Consider the following 19,314-nt stretch of genomic DNA (forward strand, 5'->3'; position numbering starts at 1 on the left):
AGTGATCTGGAGGGTACATGTAGTGGGTAGGCTACAGCACATCCTTTTGCTTCCCAACTACACGTTCCCTTTCATATCTAACAGATAATCTAAACTCCATTAGAACTGGATTTTAGCTTATTTAGTCTGACATTACTGCTGCTATAGTAAAGTGAACAGTTCTGGTACTGGCAAATCAAGGCTGATTAGACTTGAGGGGGGTTTTGCCCACCTTACAACACTAGCAGCCTTGTCCAGAAACAGCTTGATCTTCCTGCCAACAACTGAAGTCCCAAGCTCAGCAAAGCCTGTTTCCAGCTAGCCTTGGCCATACATGCATGGGCATTAACTTTTTCTTAATGATGCTGCTTTCTTTTTTTCCAATTCTGGTGTGACTCTCTGCCTGATCCCAGAATGGTCTATGTTTATTGGGGGAAAAGAAGGATGATTTTTAGGTCTTCCTGAAAAGAAATCAGGTGACATTCTTTTTCATCCCAGCCGACTTTGAGTCTTCCTTATAAGTTTGTATAACTTCAGACCCTGTTTCTTGTATCACCAGACAACTTTAACACATGAAATGTTGCTAGTTCTTCAGTTCTCCTAATAAGTATTTTTTTTTGTATGTGTATTTGTTTTGTCCAGTGATTGGCTGTTATGCAGAGCATTCGAGTTTCCCTGGAAGACCCACCCCCACCCCAGTAGTTTTACATTGGATATGTTCTGTGGGTAAAGTTGTAAATATATCCAAGTCAACACAAGTGAGAACTAACAGCAGATTAAAATGATCTGTAGAATGTCTTTTTTGAAGAAGCACATTGGGAATTACAGACTCCTATGAAAATCCTGCCCAGAGCAACAGCTGCTGCTGTTAAATTCTGATCTGTACAACAAAGAAAACAGATCTTGGCCCTGTTCTTTTGAGGAGAGAGCATCACAGTCCTTTGGTGGTTACATCATGGCACTGCAGTTTGTATTAAAAGCACATTTCACATTAGGTTTTGACTTAAAAAGACTAGCATCTGTTCAGTTATTTGTTTCTTTCTGCTGTGTACCTAGTCTTCCTTTGATGGGCTGTCAAAATGAGTGGCAGTTTTTCATTCTAAGAGCCTTTTCACAAAGTAGACTATGGCATTGCTTCAAATGAACTGAAGTTGCAGTGTGATGCAGATCTGCTCTTGCACAACTTCAGTTTGTTTCTGTGGACTTGCACAGGAATAGTTCTGAATTCCAACTCAAAACACAGTTGACTTACAATTATAGAAGATGAGGTCCTATGTTTCAGTATTAAAATGTAAAGCTGATCATATGGTTATTTATTCATCAGTCTAATAAAATAATTTGTTATCCTCTTATGCCATGTATTTTAAACTGGATTTTACTGAATAATTTCACAGACGTAGTACCTTTGGTGTGTTTTAAGAAATAGAAAAGTGGCACACAAATTAATTTTTAAAAATCTTGTGCTAAACAAAAGATCAAAGAATATCATCATGAAAGTATTGCTTGCAGCCATGGAAAAATCCATCCAGTTACTGAATCAACTCTTTAAACCTCCATTCCTCTCTTGGGTTCAAAACAGGATCAAGAATCTGTTTTAGTGGCCACCTGTTCTGGCCATTTGGTGTCTCTGATTGGATGACATTTAGGTCATATTGCTCTTCGTAGATTTGGTTTCCTGTTGAGTTAATGCTATAGCCTTTTTTATTTTAAGTCATATTGTACCTTAAAGAAAAGCCGATGTTGCAGTGTAAACTAGAACCCACATCATCAAATTTGGGAAGTGGCTGGTATCAGTATTTAATGGTATGAGGAAATAAATATTGAGGCCAAAAGTCCATCAAATGAAGGAGGTACATTCTGAATGTCAGTTTACAGCAGTGCCATTAACACTTAGGAAGTCCACCAACTGCATGCATCTGGCAAAGTGGGCTCTAGTTCATGGAAGTTTAGTTCACAATAATTCTGCTAATCTTTTAGGAGCCATGAGCTTCTCTGTTCTTCAGTTTCCTTATCTTTGGGTTCTATATTAATGGCACCCAAGGGAACCAGATTTCTGCTGATGTGGATAATGCAAACTGTTCATTTATGCACACACTTGACCTTACAATATTGCAAACTGATAGGAAAATATAAACTAATCTAAATATTTTATATTTGCAGAGACCATGGGAAAAGCTGTCAAATGACTGCGTATGGCTTTTATTTTCTTCCTTGGGGGTTTTCTAAAATCTGTGGGTTTTAAAAATTCTCTCATCCGAATATTACAAGTTACCACTTCAAGACATTTACCTTTTTTTCCATTGCATGCATCAATTAGGAGTACCTACGAGTCAATCAATCCTTCCTCTTTGATTGTTTATTGTTTTAAGGATGCTTATGTGCAAGTACAGTTGGCTGTAATCTAAATGTCACATGTGTAAATGAGTCTGATGTGTAAGGTGGTTGGCATTTAGCTTAGTCAAAGTAGCTTGTTTGGTACCTGCTATTAATTACTATACTGAGAAAAGACTGCATTGATTTAGTGCAGCATTAATTTTGGAAATAATACCCTTGTTTACTGATTCAGTATTAGATTTCAGAGAGCCATTGGATTAGTTGTAGATATGCTTTAAGAACAGTATTAATTTTTCCCCTCATGTACCCTTAATTCTTTTATAGAGAACAAATGGCCAGTGAAATGTCAAACATTTTATCTAGGTGGGTGTATCAAGTTACCAAAAACAAATCAATCACTGCATGAAATCATTGTAAGGCAAAATGAAAGAGAAATCAATTCCATTTTAATTATTGGGGGGAGGAGGAGTGAATGAAAGTCTCTAAATCATGAGTCATGGATTGCCTTAATTCAGTATCAATTTGCAACAATCAGTGTTGTTGAATAATTTTACTATTATTTTTATTTTATTTATTTATTTATTTATTTAAGATTTATATCCCGCCCTTCCCACAAGTGGCTCATATTTGTGAACTGATTAAAAAAGAATTTTCTTTGAAGTTCTTTTTTTATTTGCATGGATTTAACAGTAAAGCATTCTTTTCCCTCCTCTGCTTACAAAAAAAAAAATCCCTGAATTTGAATACAAGTTCTTAAGAGCTTTTTCTTCTACATTTGTCTTAATAAATGTCCAGTAGTTGATGATGTGGAGTGCTGGCAGAGAAAAGACTGCTTGGAAGCTTCCCATGTTGCTATCATACTCTAAGTTGTAATGGCTAGACTGCCAATGGACAAATGGAATATTCGGAATGATTTATTTCTTTATGCTACAGCTGTTGTACTAACACTGCAAAAATGACTACTGAATTTTTAAACATCTGTATTGAGTGTTCATTTTTTAAAAAAAATCTGTATTGAGTGTTCACATGAACATCTAAGAAAGATGTAGCTTTATAGCACTTGGTGCCTGAATTTAATATGAAATATTTCATTCTGCTTGAGTCATTTGAATTTTGAAAATCTCCTCTCCTTTCATGGGCACTCAAAGTCGCGCTTATGCACTTATCTCTAATCCGTTTCATAGTATGTAGTTTTATGCATTAGATTCTGTTTGTTTCCAGAGATTTCTTGACTAAAACATCAAATACTAGTGTTAGGGTATATGTTTTACATTTCTAAAATAAATAACTCAGGATATAAATAATTTCCCAGGTAGGCGCAGAGAACTAGGAGTTTATATTTCTTAAACAGAAATGCCCCAAACCACATGACAATGAGGCTTTGATACTAACAGTAATTTTAAAACCATATATGATATAATGCAGGAAGGAGTCAGTGACAATCTGTTGTATAAGCACAGAATGCTTTTTTCTTAGTTAATGTCTCAGGCTTTCAGTTACACTCACTTGGCATTTTCAGCACCTCTAATGGTAGTGCCATGCCAGCCTCCTATTTTATTTTGAGCATATTTTACATTGATATGGAGAGAGGCTAGTTGCATATGAGTAGCAGAAAGATAGTTGTGGGAAGGGAGTAGGTACCCATAGGGGAAAGATCTAACAGAGGCTGTTGAAGTACTCAGCATTTATTAACATTCCAGCACAATGCCTGGCTAAATGGGTGTGGACCTACAAGATCTTATATGAATTTACTCTGTGTTTGTTAATGTACCCCCCCCCCCACCTAAAAAAAAATCTGCAAAGCCTCTGCATGCTTACTTAAGAGGAAACCTTATTGAACTCAGGAGGTCATCTATAGCCATCTATCAACCCAAAGTCATGAGTTTTTTGTTTGTAAGGTTGGCCTCCACCAGTGAAAATGGTAGGAAAAGGAGAGGACTATGAAATGACTAGGGGAGATGTAAGCAACACTTCTGTTAAAAGCAAACATTTGACCACGCAAAACCATTTCAGGCAGATTTCTTCTAGAAACATCAGAAAATGGTAGTCTGGAAAATATGGAAGACTTGTGAGGAAAAAAATATGGAAGGCTTGTGAGGAAAAAAACTGAAGAGCAACAACCAGGAAGGAATACTGCATAAGCAAAGGGGAAAAACAATACAGTTGGGAGGCCAAGCTGCAGCATAAAATCCATGCAGGAATACCTCTCTGGTATAAGCTTAGAGGCTCAGTGTCTCTAGTACAGAGCTTGTTACCTATGGAAGTACATGCCAAGGTAAATCACAGGCTTTGGTACATACAGGGAGTGTTGTATGATAAAGGGCTCCCTTATGTTCTTAAGAATAATGGATTGTTTCCACTTGTTCATCATCTTTGTCCTTGTGGTACATTTCATTCTGCTGAAGATTATAAAGTAGCTCCTTGTCACACAGATCTCCACATGCATGCTGGAGCTTCCAAGAATGCACCTTTGGTTAAGATGCTTGCCTTTTATTCTTGTAACATGTTAATGCCAAATCACATTACTCTGTGTTTATTGAATCACTGGAGATATTTCATCAGGGGAGAATAGAAGTGGCATATTAATGCATGATTCAAGTAAATGTGTGTGTTTCACACAATGTATGATGGCAAATTCAGATTTGCCCTTAAGTACAGTCAGCAAGAAGCCACCCTCTATATAAGTGTATCTTATGATAGAAGTGGCTCTGTTTGGTGCATGTTTGCAAGTATATACTATTGCTTTTGCTGATTGCATTTTTTGGTACATGTTTCTGTTATCATTGTGCCTAAAATGTAATGGATGTGAAGTACCAACAGGTTGAAATTAAATCAAAGGAGTTTTTGGTTAAACATTAGGACGAACTTCCTGACAAAGCAGTTTCTCAGTGGAACAGGCTTCCTCAGAAGTTGGTGGGTTCTTCCTTGGAGGTTTTTAAATAGAGGCTTAGATGACCATCTGACAGCAATGCTGATTCTGTGAACTTAGGCAGATCATGAAAGAGAGGGCAGGAAGGGTTGCATCAGTGCTTAGTTCTCCTGGCCCTTTCTTATACACTCAGGGAAATGTTGATTACCACTTTAGGGGTCAGGAAGCAATTTTTCTCCAGGCCAATTTTGCCAGGGATCCTGGAAGGTTTTTTGCCATCTTCTGGGCATAAAATGGATCAGTGAGGTGGGAGGAGGCATTTGTGAATTTCCTTCATTGTGCAGGGGTTAGGACCAGGATTACCTTGGCAGTCCCTTCCAACTCTATGATTCTAAATAGCCTTTTATATTAAGGCTAGCAACCTTTATGTTGCACTGTTCAGTCTTTTTTTTTTTAATGACTGACTCTTCTTGAATTTGTACAGGAAAAACAAAACTGTAGTCTAAGCAGGGACTGGAGCTAAGCTATTCAATTGGATTATTGTTCTTAAAGATTACTTGTTTAACCAGCTATCTTTTGGCCTAGTTCTGTTGATGTAAACTGTGTGGGAGATGCTTGGGCCAATGGGTGGTGCAGCTAAATAAGGAAAATCCGTGGGATTTGTCACATCAGTTGTTCAAGAAGGTTAGCCAATGTAGAGAGGAAATCAGACTTGACTTTTTCCCCCTGTTGAATGAGTATCGTACCAGTAGTTTGGAACTTAACCTTTACATTGCATTGTGTCTTTATAGACTGGCTTATGCTCACTTAATGTTCTGTGAATATGTAGTCATAAGCACAGCCAAGGTCTAAAATGCATTTGTGTTTGTGATGGTTAAATAGAGCGAGGAATATATTTTCCATTTAAGCTACATCTTTATGATGTGTAGTAATGTAGTAGTGGTAATAACAGTCTATTGATTTTTCAACTGTGTGAAAGGCCAAAGGGCCCCATTTGAGATTGCATTATATTGCAAAGAATAGAATGGAGCATTAATATTGACAATTAAGTTCCTGTTTTCAAGGGTAGTTGAATCAATATGGCTGGCTTTATTCAAGTCATTTGATAATAACCTTGTAGGATCCTGTCTAATCCAAACCTGATGCATATATATTTTTTAAAAAACCTGAATAGCTATTAATATAGCTTAAGGTACTACTACTAATTATTATTATTATCATTAGCATTCTAAATTGCTGATGTTTCTAAGAGAAGCAAAAGGAAGGGATAGAGTAGGAAGCGCAGTAGGCAGTTCAGAGTAAATGAACTGACCTTGCCCAGAAGCTTACATTTCCATACTTCTGAACTCTCTCTAGGAGCTATTGTAGAGGTATTTCAGGTGAAGAAGAGTGTGGGGAAAGTGTGTTATCTAATTTTCCTTTCAGTAATTCGACAGATGTATAGTTCCTCTGGTTCATGATGTTTTTAAAAACTCCAACATGCAAAACTCCAATATGCAATAGTTTTCTGGCCATTGCTTCAGAGTGTTTTTCCCCCTAATTCTCTGCATGTATAATTTAATTATTTAAGTAAATAATAATAAATTTATATCTTTTCTCCCCAATGTGGACATAACCAAAGTACCTTTACCAAACAGAAAATGCAATAGAAGTAAACAAGGGGTGGGGAGGAGCCTCTGAGTACAGAATAAGTCTTCCTCTCTCTGCAGACTGATCTGCCTGCCTGCTGGAAGCTTCAGTCCTGCAGCCAAGAGTTGAAGGACAAGAACCCTTCAGCTGATGCCTTTGGGCACATCCAGGCCTTAAAAACCAGTGGAGTAACAGGAGAACAATGTCAGCTGCATGTTATTAGCTGCTGCTCACCAGCTAGCAAGCTTGTCCCCATTTCTTCCCCTGCCACTTGAAAAAAGGGCATATGTATATAGCCTGCACACAGCATGTATGCATGAGTACAGAAAGTAAAGTGAAAACTAGTCCTCATGACTTGGCTGTCCTTTGTCAAATTCAAGAGCATCTATGGTGTTTCTTCTGTGCCTTTGTAAATACATCTGCAGTGATGAAGTTTTATTAAAGGGAGGGTATGAGATTAGCAGTGTGAACCACATGTGTAAGGAAATATGATGGAAAGTCCCGCATGTAACCATCAACCAGAAAGGAGTGAAATAGAATATAACCACTACAGGCTTTAGGATGATCAGCAATTTTTAGAAGATAATTCAGCACAGTGGTAATGCACATTTTGTTTCTCCACTATCAAAGGCTACCTGCAGATTTCAATGCTGTTTCTTATTTAAAACTCTCAGAACTGACATTTCTCTGAACTTTTTACCATACTCCCTGTTTTCCCAGTCAGACCTGGGCTTAACTTGGTCCAAATTCTCTAGAAGAGCACTTCTTTGGACCCTGTGAACAAGGCAGTCACTACCATGGACACCATTTCTACAAAGTCTCTTCCCTTTTTCTCTTCATGTTTCATCAGCAAGTATAATTTAGCTGGGGGGGGGGGGAGGTCAGTGCACTTATCTCATTTGACCAGTGGCTTGACTTATTCCTGCCTTGAACTGTACTATACACTTTCAAATTAATCCACAGGGGACCTTCAGTTCAAGCCACCAAAGCTGCAGCTGGCATTAAAAAACATGACCTCAGCAAATGGAAGTATGCGGAGTTACGTGATACAATCAATACTTCTTGTGGTAAGTAATTGTTCCATTCCAGGTGGGAAGAAATTTGTTCTATTCTCTGTTAGAATTCTGTAACTCCCAGGGTGAATAATTAAGTACTTGATGTAAATCTAATAAACATGGATGGTTGGCTTTGGATTTTTCTTAGTATTTCTTGAGTCAGCACTATAGAGAGATACTTCATATGCTTATTGATTTCCCCTCCTCTGATATATAAACTTATTTTAAAAGTGTGAATGTTGAGTTCTGCTGTACATTTCCTAGTCACTGGGAGTTTTAATTGCATGTTACAAAAGGCACTACAGTTACATTCAAGCTTAATCTACAAATTGCCAGGTCAAACAGATTAGGTTTTGCTGACTATTTGTAAATGTGAATAGCATTTGTTTGATCTACAGAGAGCCAGTGTGCTGGTTAGAGTGTTGGGCCAGTATCTGGGAAACCCAGGTTTGAATCACCACGCTGCCATGGAAGGCTGCCAGATGACCTTGGACCAATCACTCTTAGCTTAACCTACCACAGAGGCTGGTTGTGAGTATAGAATGGAGAAAGTGAGAATGGTAGCCACTTTGAGTGCCACTGTGGTGAGGTGAGGTAAATAAAGTAAAAAGAAAATGCATGATCCATTTTCAAAAGCCTTCTGCCTTTCTTACTTCCACTGACTATTTTGTGGAGGAATGGAAGACATTTTCCATGATATAAACATGCCTATAATTTATTTCATTTCTACTCCGTCATTCTCCTCAATGGGGACCTTTCAGCATTATTCTGCCCTCTTCTGTTTTTATGCTAACAACTCCTCAGTGAAGTAGGTTAGCCAGAATGAACGTGACTTAGACTCAAGGTCACCCAGCATACTTCTGTGACAAGTTAAGGGTTCAACACCAGATCCTAGCTCAACACCATAACTACTGCACCAGTCCTAGAATGTTGGTTCTTTGAATCAAGAAAAAGTACGGTATTGAAGTGTTTTTGACTCTTCTATTTAAATGTTTGTCCTTTTTGCATAATGTATACTGTACTTGATTGTACATACCTCTCGGGGGAAGTGTATAATCATGGTCATCCTTCCCTTTGAAGTTAGCCATCTATTTATGGGCAGGTAAAATGGATGGGAGGATAAGTAGAGCATGGCCTCTTAAGACCACTAAATCATGTTGCATTCGGGGGGAAATTTATTGTGCAATCCTAAAGAGACCCATTCAGAATCTTACTCAGATCTATTCAGTGGGGCTTACTGCCAGGAAAGGTCACTATTGCTGAAAAGTGCAATCCTATGCAGAGTTACTGCAGTTGATTTCAGTGTGCTTAGGCTGAAGCTAACTGTGCATAGGTTTGCACTTTGCACTGGCTTAGCTCTGTGTATCAGGCTATATCACTGATGCCCTACCAGTTCTGGCAAAGGAACTAAGAGGAATCGCCCTAAATATAGCTCTAATTCTCTTCTTACTGTGAGGAAATGGGCAGTGATTTTTTAAAGAAAAACAGTACATATTGCAAAAAAAATATATAGCAGTAAGACTATGAATATGAATGTTTGGGACCAATTGATGAAGAATTTGAGTGTTTGGAAGGAAAAAAAATAGCTAACTGTGATCTGAACAAGAATTGTTGCTATGCAAAGAATGCTAGAAGGCAAAGTTTCAAAACAGAATGAGCAGTTTCAGGTAAATTTATATAGACTGGAATAATAATCAGGCAGTACAGTGAAGTGGCAGAATGCTGCAGCTGAGAGATTTACACACACACACATGCACCTAAATTTCACCAGAATGAAGAAGTCTGTTTGTAGAAAACTGTCATACAAAAGAAGAGCTGAAAGTGGTACAGCTCATGTTGCTGCCTTATTCATGTGTATACCAGGCCTAAGTTGCTATGGTTATGGAAATATGGCTGACCACAATACTGGTATTAGCAGAAGATTAGGTTATAATATTCAGTATTTCAGTGTCTTTTCCCCATTTAACTTGTTTTGATAACCTATATGCTTGTGTTTTGTTGGCATTGTAACTATCTTATTGTGGTCCTCTTTGCTGTTTTGGGGATTTTTTTTAATCTACCTCTTTTTTGCAGATGGTTTGTTTGCTTGTACTCTAAAAGATACATTATGCTGATGGCTTGCTTTGAAGTTATTTTGCTGGTGTGATTATGTAAGCACCTCTTATTAAACTTCTTTATTACTTTTTCTGACTGCTTCTGCGGGTCTTTTTGGGACAGATATTGAACTACTGGCAGCTTGCAGAGAAGAGTTTCACCGGCGGCTAAAAGTTTACCATGCTTGGAAATCCAAGAATAAGAAGCGCAATGCAGATGCAGAACAGCGAGCTCCCAAATCAGTTACTGACTATGGTGAGGGAAGCGGTTTTTTTGTCTAAAAATGCTGAAAAGTTGCCAGGGGGAGGGCAATATAATGTGAAAACTGCCTTGTATAAGGCTGATGGAAATGCTGTGCAAGAATCTTAAGAATAAATAGCTCATAGAGTATTTTAAAAGTCAGTTCATGCTGACACTACCAGTGCTGGCACTAGGGAGTCAGTGAGGTAGGCCATCGTCTAGAGCACCATCTGGTCACAGGGGTGGGCTCCTGCATGCACAGGAAAGCTCCTTGCTCCCTCCCACATGCTGCGCATGCACTCACCCTCACCTCGCTTCAGAGTTGTTGTAACATGAGATAGCCATAGAAACGCCTTGAGTGCCTCCAGTGTGGCAGCTCCTCCTCCCATCACTTAGTGGGAAAACAGCCCCTCCCCCTCTCCTGCCTCTCGTCAGTAGCCTGGAGACCTCTGTGACTCAGGAGGGAAACCCATCCCAGGCCTGGCTTTGTCCCCCAGAAGTTCAGCAAGGCAGTCACTGGCACTCCAGACTGGTGTGGCTTTGCCGGCAATAATTGCATGTACATCTAAACATTAAGCAGTTGATCCTTAATTACCAGACTTAAAGATAAAGCTACCTTTTCAGTTATTTCAGGTGATGAATCATTCAGGAGTGCCTCAGCCTGAAACTATCACCGTTACCATTCTGATTATGACAACCAGGGCCCTTTTTTGGGGGCGGGGGGGGGGGGTTATGTTCTTAAGTGAGATACAAAAAGAAAGGGGGGGAAGTCCCCCACTGTAATCCTAGGAGTGCTTGATTTAAGCAAATCAGAGGATGCAGTGAGAGGGTTGATCTCCAGAGCAGCTAGAGCTGTGGGAAGGGAAAGGGGAGGCCCAGGCTGGGTCATCCATCATGAGGGTGGCAGCAGGAACCCCGTTCCAAGGAGCCCACTCCCTTCTGGCTCTTGGCAGTGGTGGCTCCTGAACAATTTAAATGAAAATTGGCCTACCAGAGCCTACTGCTCAATGCTGTTTAAAGGGGGCAGGGGGCTCCCTCCGCCCAAGGCCAAGAAAAGTCCTCCCTACAGGCTTTAGAGGCTGCAAACCTAGGAGTTAGGGCCTTCATTCAGTGGGGCTTACATCCGAGTAAATGTGCCTGGGTTAACAAAAAAGCTGCTAATGACAGCTCATTCTGCCCAATGGCCTGCAGGTATCAACCCTGACCCAGTCCCCCAAGGTCTTATCAGGCCCCCAGAGCAAGATCTTGTTCCTCATGGGGTGGGAAGCTGAATAAATGTCTATTCCACAAAGGTCCTTTGGTCTCCCACCCTGACTTTTCATTTGAGTCAGCCTGACACATGAGCAACCTTCAGGGATGGCACAAAGTGCAAAGAGATGCTCCCAAGGCTTCCTTGGAGACAAATCCTATGGATGCTTACCAAGAAGTAAGTTCCATCTTATTCAATGGGGGCTTCCTTCCAGGGAAGGGGCCTTCAGATTGCAGCCTTAGTGTCAGATCAGAACATAGAGACACGGAGAAACAGTCACGCTTAAAAAGTGCAGCTTTTAAGCTGCTTGCCTGCCACTGGGCAGGACCACATGACAGGCTGGGGTAGCAGGGCGGGGGAGAGCCTGGAGTTTCTGTGAGTTCTTTTTAGAACTCTGTCAGTTTGTTCTTTTGGCAGCTCAGAAGCTGTACAAGGGAAGCACAGGCTGCTTCTTAAATTTCTTGAATTTATAGTGCAATGCTAAGAGAACTTCAAAAAGTGCTAAGAGAACTTATTTATTTTGTTAATTTATTTTCTGCCCTTTCTGTGGGCGGGCTCAGGGTGGATAACAACAAAAGTTAAAACAATTAAAAACTACAAGCTAAAACCATAAATGGTTGACCCCCCATGGCTCAAGTATAGGACCTCCATTTTAGCTGGATTAAGTTTCAGCTGACTTAACTGCAACCAACCAGCCACAGCTTCTAAGGCCTTGGTCAGATGATCTGGGGTGGTGTCTGAATGGCTGTCCATCAACAGATAGAACTTAAAAAATTTAAAAAATCAATACATGAAAAATGTTTTTTAAAAATCAAGTTTTGTGCTTTTCATTTTTCCTACGTATCTTCTGTTTTTTAAAAAAATTGGTGGGGGGAGCACAAGTAGGTAGCCTCACCTAGGGTGCCAAAAAGCCTGACACTGGCCCTGGACGCTTCCTGCCATCCTGTTCAACTTAGACCATAGTGTGCCCCAAGTGGAAAGAAGGGGCAGTGCACAAATGTGTTTGCACAGATGATGAAAAGTGTGCAGCAAGTTATGGTGGAAAGGAAGCAGGACTAACCAGGTTGATTTGTCAATTTGTCTTGGAAGAAACTACAGTCTTAGGTATAATAGTGGATGGGTGAGCAAAGCCCTTTTCAAGCTTTTTCAGTTTAACTCTTTGCCTTTTCACCTTAGTTATTACAAGATGCAAACTACTGAGTATCTGTTCCCAGCTACTGGGTTTGCACTGGAGTCCCTCCGATTTGCTGTTATCTTCAGCAACATTGAGATTTCAGCGTTCCTTGGTATAAGGCATTCACACTAATGCTACTGCCAGATATTCAGTACCTAGAAATATACACACATTCCTCTTTTATTACTAATAAGCCATATTGACTCTGCTTTTCCATTTCCATCTTGAACATTAAATCTCATAGTGGACACTGATTTGAAGCATAATTTGGCAGAGGAACAGTTGATTCAAATGTCATCATTCTTAACTATGCTGGTATGCTGTTAAAAGAAAGAAAATGGGGTGTCTTAAATTAGGGTTGCCAAGTCTGACTCAAGAAATATCTGGGGACTTTGGGGGTGGAGCCAGGAGACTCTGGGGATGAAGCCAGGAGCAAGGGTGTGACAAGCACAAATCAACTCCAAAGGGAGTTCTGGCCATCACATTTAAAGGGATGCCTTCCCTCCTTTTAAATGCCTTCCCTCCATTTGGAATAATGAAGGATAGGGGCACCTTCTTTTGGGAATCATAGAACTGGACTTCCCAATCCAATCTTTTTGAAACTTGGGAGATATTTTGATGAGAGTTACCAGATGCTGTGCTGAAAACTTGGTGCATCTACATAACCCCCCACCCCCGAACCCCTATGGGAATCGGTCTCCATAGGGAATATTGGAGTGCCCAGCTGACATTTCCTCTCCCCCTCCCCGCTTTCTGATGACCCTGAAGTGTGGGGGAGGCCTCCAAACTGGGGGACCCCCTGCCCCCACCTGGGGATTTGTCAAAAACAACAGAGTTCGGGTAGCATAATCATACACCGTATATTCAATTGCTCATTGTATTCAGTTGCTCATTCCATACACACAGTATATACAAACATATTCTTAAAGTCCCAGTCCACAAAAGTCCACTGTATTCCAAAGTCTGCTTTGAGATGCAATACTCAATTTCTTGTAAGGAGTATTGGAGAAGAAAAATAGAAGAGACTGGTTTCGGCCACGCCTTTCTCAATCATCACTCACAATGCAGATTACTGCGTGCACTTTCTCCACTTATTGGAACGATCATTCGCTAAATGGGACCCAGTCCTACTATGTTAATGGGCATCGCCTCGCACAAATTCTACAGCTGGTTACGTTTGTATATACTGTGTGTATGGAATGAGCAATTGAATACAATGAGCAGTTGAATATAAGGTGTTGTTTTTGACTATATCTGGTATCCTCTGTATCCACTGGGGGATTGGCAGCCCTATCTTAAATTCACTTACAATTATAGTTAATCATAATTTTTTTGTGTATAATGTGTTGGGGGGTTATCTTGTATTTGGGGTCATTTTGAGTAAATACAGCATAAGCAATACGTTGTAAGTATTAAATAAAATGAACATTTACTTTTTTAGAGAGGCAGAAATTATTAGATATTTATGCTTTGTAACGTAAAAGGCTGTCATAATATTCTTCAGATAAAATGTTCAGATACTTAATATACCTGCACATTCTACCACTGTTATAATTGCAGCAATATCAAATAAGTAAGAGCCCCATGGCACAGAGTGTTAAAGCTGCAGTACTGCAGTCCTAAGCTCTGCTCACAACCTGAGTTCGATCCCCAGTGGAAGCTGGGTTTTCAGGTAGCCGGCTCGAGGTTGACTCAGCCTTCCATCCTTCTGAGGTCGGTAAAATGAGTACCCAGCTTGCTGGGAGGGAAGTGTAGCTGACTGGGGAAGGCAATGACAAACCACCCTGCAAAAAGTCTGCCATGAAAATGTTGTGAAAGCAACATCACCCCAGAGTTGGAAACAACTGGTGCTTGCACAGGGGATCTTTCCTTTCCTTTTTTTATCAAATAAGTAATATACTTAGGTGAACTGCCTTTGTTTTGTTGTGGAGAAGAGAAGTATCTAGGGTGGATTTGGCGCCCTGGCTTAGACTGCTTGCTTATGTCTCCTAGGGCATGGGTCTGAACTTTTTCACTGGCAGACTAGGGAAATGCCTCACTAGAAGAATTTAGGCTTGGATCCTATGATAGAGTTTGATGAGTACTTCTTATTCTGCTAGCACTTAATTTGCACCGGGTATCTTTGAAAACCACTGATCCTGGACAAGATCAAGCAGAAGCACACTCTATTGCAGCGACTGTCTAGTGCACATGGACCTCATTGGTAGGACCAAGCTACCAACACTGATTCATGTTCTTCTGCAGCTGCATACAATAGCATTTCACATCACACCTGGAACTGTTTGAGGGGGATTAAGATTGCAGGGCATTGGGCATAACATTCTGGCCTCTGTCAATAGAATTACTGATTCCCTTCCTCACTACAATTCTGTCTCATGTGGGTTTTTGCCCATATTAGGCCCGTGATCCCTGATAAAGAATTGGGGGGGGGGGGGAGAAATAAAGGGGTTGAATCCAACCCTTTTGTTTCTAGTAATCCAGTTCTATACAAGCCAGCTGTTCTATTTGTCAGTTGCTTATGACTACACAGTTCATTGAACAACTGAAAATGATTGAAATCCTTCACAAGATTGAAATGTTTTTATGGTGTCTTCAGTATTAAATGTTTATTTACAGATTTTGCACCATTTTTGAACAACTCAAGTAAGTGGGGGAAATGGTTTAATTTCAGCTTTAATTTTAAAATTACTTTAATTTTAAATATAGTGCTAACAGAACAGTGTTTTGCTACGCTTGTATTAAGTCAAGATGCATTCAGTGAATTTGTTGTCTAAAAGTATGCATGAGAGTGCCAAGATCTTCAGATTATTTTAGGAATATTAATTATAACAAGAAATATTTTTTTTTCAAATCCTATACATTATAGCTTCCCATTTTTATTACTTGCTCCCACTGAGTATCTGTTCTTCTGTTGTAGCAAAACACTACAATAGTCAATCAACTAACACTTTAGACAAAAACTAACATTGGGGTCCTGATTTTAGAAAGAAAAAAATATTTTTCTATCTTACAGAGGAACGGGGTTTTGTTTACTGTGTAGATTAACATTTGGACAGGTCTGGGATATACATTGGGATTGAGGAAAAAAGACTACTTACCTTTGAAATACGAGGAAAGTCTCAGTTCTCATCAGCAGTTTATTGTGGGGGCTTCCATTTTCCACTATTCACATGGAAATGATTAATTGAAATGAGTTATTGTACAGGCTGTTAATTTCAATGCAAGTTTACAGGCCTCAGAAGTCTCCTAGATAAAATATATGGATTCTTTATGCTGATGTCAATTGATAAATGTACAGCAAAAGACCAGTTAGTGTCTAAAAGTCTTTTTTGCTCATTTTCTTTGTATGGATTTTTTATTCTCTGGTGATATTTGTGCTGGGGAATCTTCCAAACAGTTATTGCTTTATACACTTGGCTAAACAGTTCTTATTTCTGTATGTAAAACGCATAATATTTGTTAGGGCAAGAGATGCTTTTCTGTTCTATTTTCCAACACTTAATCTATAAATATGGAAAAATAAATAAATCACTTGTGACAGCAGTTACGTCCATATTAATTGAACCAGAATCCATAACCAGATTCACTACTTGCTGGCTAACTTATGTTTAGAAGACTTCATGGTTAATTATTCCTCTTATATTAAATGGCTGTGTGCTCAGTTGATTGCAAAAGATCTGAATTCTTAACATCTGCTATTTTCAATGAACTGTTATGGCTAAGAGTCCCACTGTTCTATAAATGCAGACATGATAGAACTGATTTTACTGGGAAAGTGGCAAAGACACAATCAAGTACAAAGTACTGGGTTCAGTTACCATCATATGTAGCAGAAAAAGTTTGAGACCAGTGGCACCTTTAAAACCAACGAAGTTTTATTCAAGGTATAAACTTCTGTGTGCAGACACACTTCTTCAGATACAATGAAATAGAATTCCTCAACCATTACATATGGGGGAAGGGGAGTCTCTCTTTCTATATGTAATGGTTGAGGAAATTTTGTTTCACTGTATCTGATGAAGTGTGCATACACACAAAAGCTTATGCCTTGAGTAACATCATTGTCCTAATGGTGTCACTTGTCTCAGATTTTGTTCTCCTTCGGACCAACATGGCTACCCACCTGAATCCATCATATGTAGCCTTTTAAAATAGTGGATGATCCCACTCAACATGCTTTTTCTGGTAGCAGACAGCATAAATGCTATAATGGGCTATTACGCTTTTCAATGATCCATTTTTAAATGGTGTTTGTGCCCAGGGCAGGAATTTGCTTTCTCCTTCTGTCTTAGAATGTAGAATGGAAAGTAAGCTAAGAAGAGATACTCTTTCTTGGCTGGTCCCCATCTCAATCTTCCCTCCCCCCACCGCCCACTTCATCTAGCCTAATTAGTACAGCGACTTACTTAGAAAACTGTAAAATCATTTGATGCGAACATTGCCCTGTATTCAAGGATGAGCAACTAATCTTTTTATGTTGGTGACTGTGGTGTTGGTTTTAATGTTTGGCACAAGCCAACGTGACCCTATTATTTGGTTTAATTCTAGTCAAGAGGCAGCATAGTGCCACTGGCAAGTGATTGCAGCCATGGTCCTTACAGTACTCACATAGCTATTGCCAATGTGAACCAAATTGATAACATTTCAGGACATTTTAAAAATAAATGTGTATTCAAAATTTTCATGCTTTTGGTGCAGAGCCAACAAAGGTTGTGGTATTTGACCAACTTTGATGCTTATCTACACATTTTAACATTGATTATTCTTAATAGCTCAACAGAATCCAACAAGTCAACTATCTGCCAAACAGCAGGAGATTGAAATGAACCGGCAGCAGCGTTACTTCCGCATTCCTTTCATCCGTCCAGCGGACCAGTACAAAGATCCCCAGAACAAGAAGAAAGGTTGGTGGTATGCACATTTTGATGGACCATGGATTGCTCGGCAAATGGAACTCCATCCTGATAAACCACCCATCTTGCTAGTGGCTGGTTAGTATACTTTTTTTTTTTAAAGATGTTTAATGTGGGCTGAAAATGGAGTTATAAAATTGGTTTTGGGGCTCAATAAAGGCAGTCAAGACCTTAGCTGTGTTGAAGCCATTAAAGAGTTCAAATGAGACTTATGAAGCTTTCGCTATAGTGATACAGAAACACAAAGCCAAAGATTTTTTGCCTTCTCTTAATAATAATAAATTTTATTTCTATCCCGCCCTCCCCACCTTGGCAGGCTCAGGGCAGCTAACAACATTTTATAAAAACATACAATAACAATAAAAGCCTTTAAATTTAACAATATAAACATCAGCAGTAAACTTAATAACATTAAAAAACCCAGTTCAATAAATACAGTATTCGGTGGTATAGATCTTCAAACCACAATGGCGGCTCCTTAATTACTGATCTTCCTAGCAGTCTGAGTGTGCGAGCTTAAAAAGGACGGTCTTGCAGGCCCTGCGGAACTGCTCAAGGTTCCGCAGGGCCCGCACCTCCTCGGGGAGTCGGTTCCACAGGGTAGGGGCCGCGATCGAGAATGCCCGTGCTCTGGTGCTCTGGTATTTAATCTCCTTCGGCCCAGGGATGGTCATTAGATTTTTCCCAACTGACCTCAGTGCTCTCTGGGGTTCATATGGGGAAAGACGGTCCCTCAGGTAGGCAGGTCCTCGGCCATATAAGGCTTTAAAGGTAACGACCAACACTTTGTACTGGACTCGGTATATAATCGGCAGCCAGTGCAGTTCACGTAGCCTCGGCTGTATATGTTCCCGTTTTGAGAGTCCCAACAACAGCCTGGCCGCCGCGTTCTGCACTAGCTGCAGTTTCCGAGTCCGGCACAGAGGTAGCCCCAAGTAGAGGGCATTACAGTAGTCTAGTCTTGAGGTGACCGTTGCATGGATCACTGTTGCGAGGTCCCGGCGCTCGAGGAAAGGGGCCAACTGCCTTGCCCGCTTCAGATGGAAGAATGCTAACTTGGCAGTGGCTGCTATCTGGGCCTCCATCGATAGTGAAGGCTCCAGTAAAACACCCAGGCTCTTTACCTGGCGCGCTGCTTTCAATAGCGCACCGTCGAAGGCCGGGAGAGCTATTTCCCTTCCCAGAGCGCCGCGACCCACGCAAAGGACCTCTGTCTTCGCTGGGTTCAGCTTCAGCTCACTCAGTCTGAGCCATGTCGCAACAGCCTGTAAGGCCCGGTCGAGATTCCCTGGTGCGGGGTCGGGCCAGCCGTCCATTAGTAGATAGAGCTGGGTGTCATCTGCATATTGATGGCAACCCAGCCCAAACCGCCGGGCAATCTGGGCAAGGGGGCGCATATAGATGTTGAACAACAATTCTCTTATGTTCTTATCACTGTTCTTATGTTCTTATCACTGTTGCACAAAGAAAAATGAAATCACTGAATCAATGGCTAAAAATTTTGTGCTTCATAATCCCTGATGGTAAATTGACATAAATCTCAGACCTAGTATATACAAATTTTAAGAATGACCACAATTTTCAGCTCCACAAATAAGTTGTTATCTTGATCCTCAGTTGCTAAGTGCTGGAACTTAAATAATACATACTGCGAAGTGCAGTGACAGATATTAGAGTGTGTTTAAATTTTTTCTCTTCACCCTCCCAAGCAGTCAGGGGCGGGGTTTGACCCTGGAGTCATAGGGAAAAATTGATTTACACATTTAAAGCTTTCTACA

General features: G+C 40.2%; 1 protein-coding gene across 5 annotated transcripts in view; it reads left to right on the forward strand.

The window, feature by feature from the left end:
- The window catches only part of MYO6 (myosin VI), a 192,315-nt gene that overhangs the window by 157,889 nt on the left and 15,112 nt on the right, over positions 1-19,314 (forward strand). For 2 of the 5 annotated variants that reach the window (XM_060236220.1, XM_060236229.1), the window contains exons 29-32: positions 7,775-7,878; positions 10,084-10,215; positions 15,240-15,266; positions 17,396-17,614. In XM_060236220.1, the coding sequence (XP_060092203.1) occupies positions 7,775-7,878; positions 10,084-10,215; positions 15,240-15,266; positions 17,396-17,614 (482 nt within the window). Of the gene's footprint in view, positions 1-2,139; positions 2,170-2,637; positions 2,677-7,774; positions 7,879-10,083; positions 10,216-15,239; positions 15,267-17,395; positions 17,615-19,314 lie in introns of all 5 variants that reach the window. The other 3 variants (XM_060236240.1, XM_060236248.1, XM_060236263.1) reach the window with 2 other exon arrangements.

The sequence above is a fragment of the Heteronotia binoei genome, chromosome 1 (assembly GCF_032191835.1).
Source record: "Heteronotia binoei isolate CCM8104 ecotype False Entrance Well chromosome 1, APGP_CSIRO_Hbin_v1, whole genome shotgun sequence".
Classification (NCBI taxonomy): domain Eukaryota; kingdom Metazoa; phylum Chordata; class Lepidosauria; order Squamata; family Gekkonidae; genus Heteronotia; species Heteronotia binoei.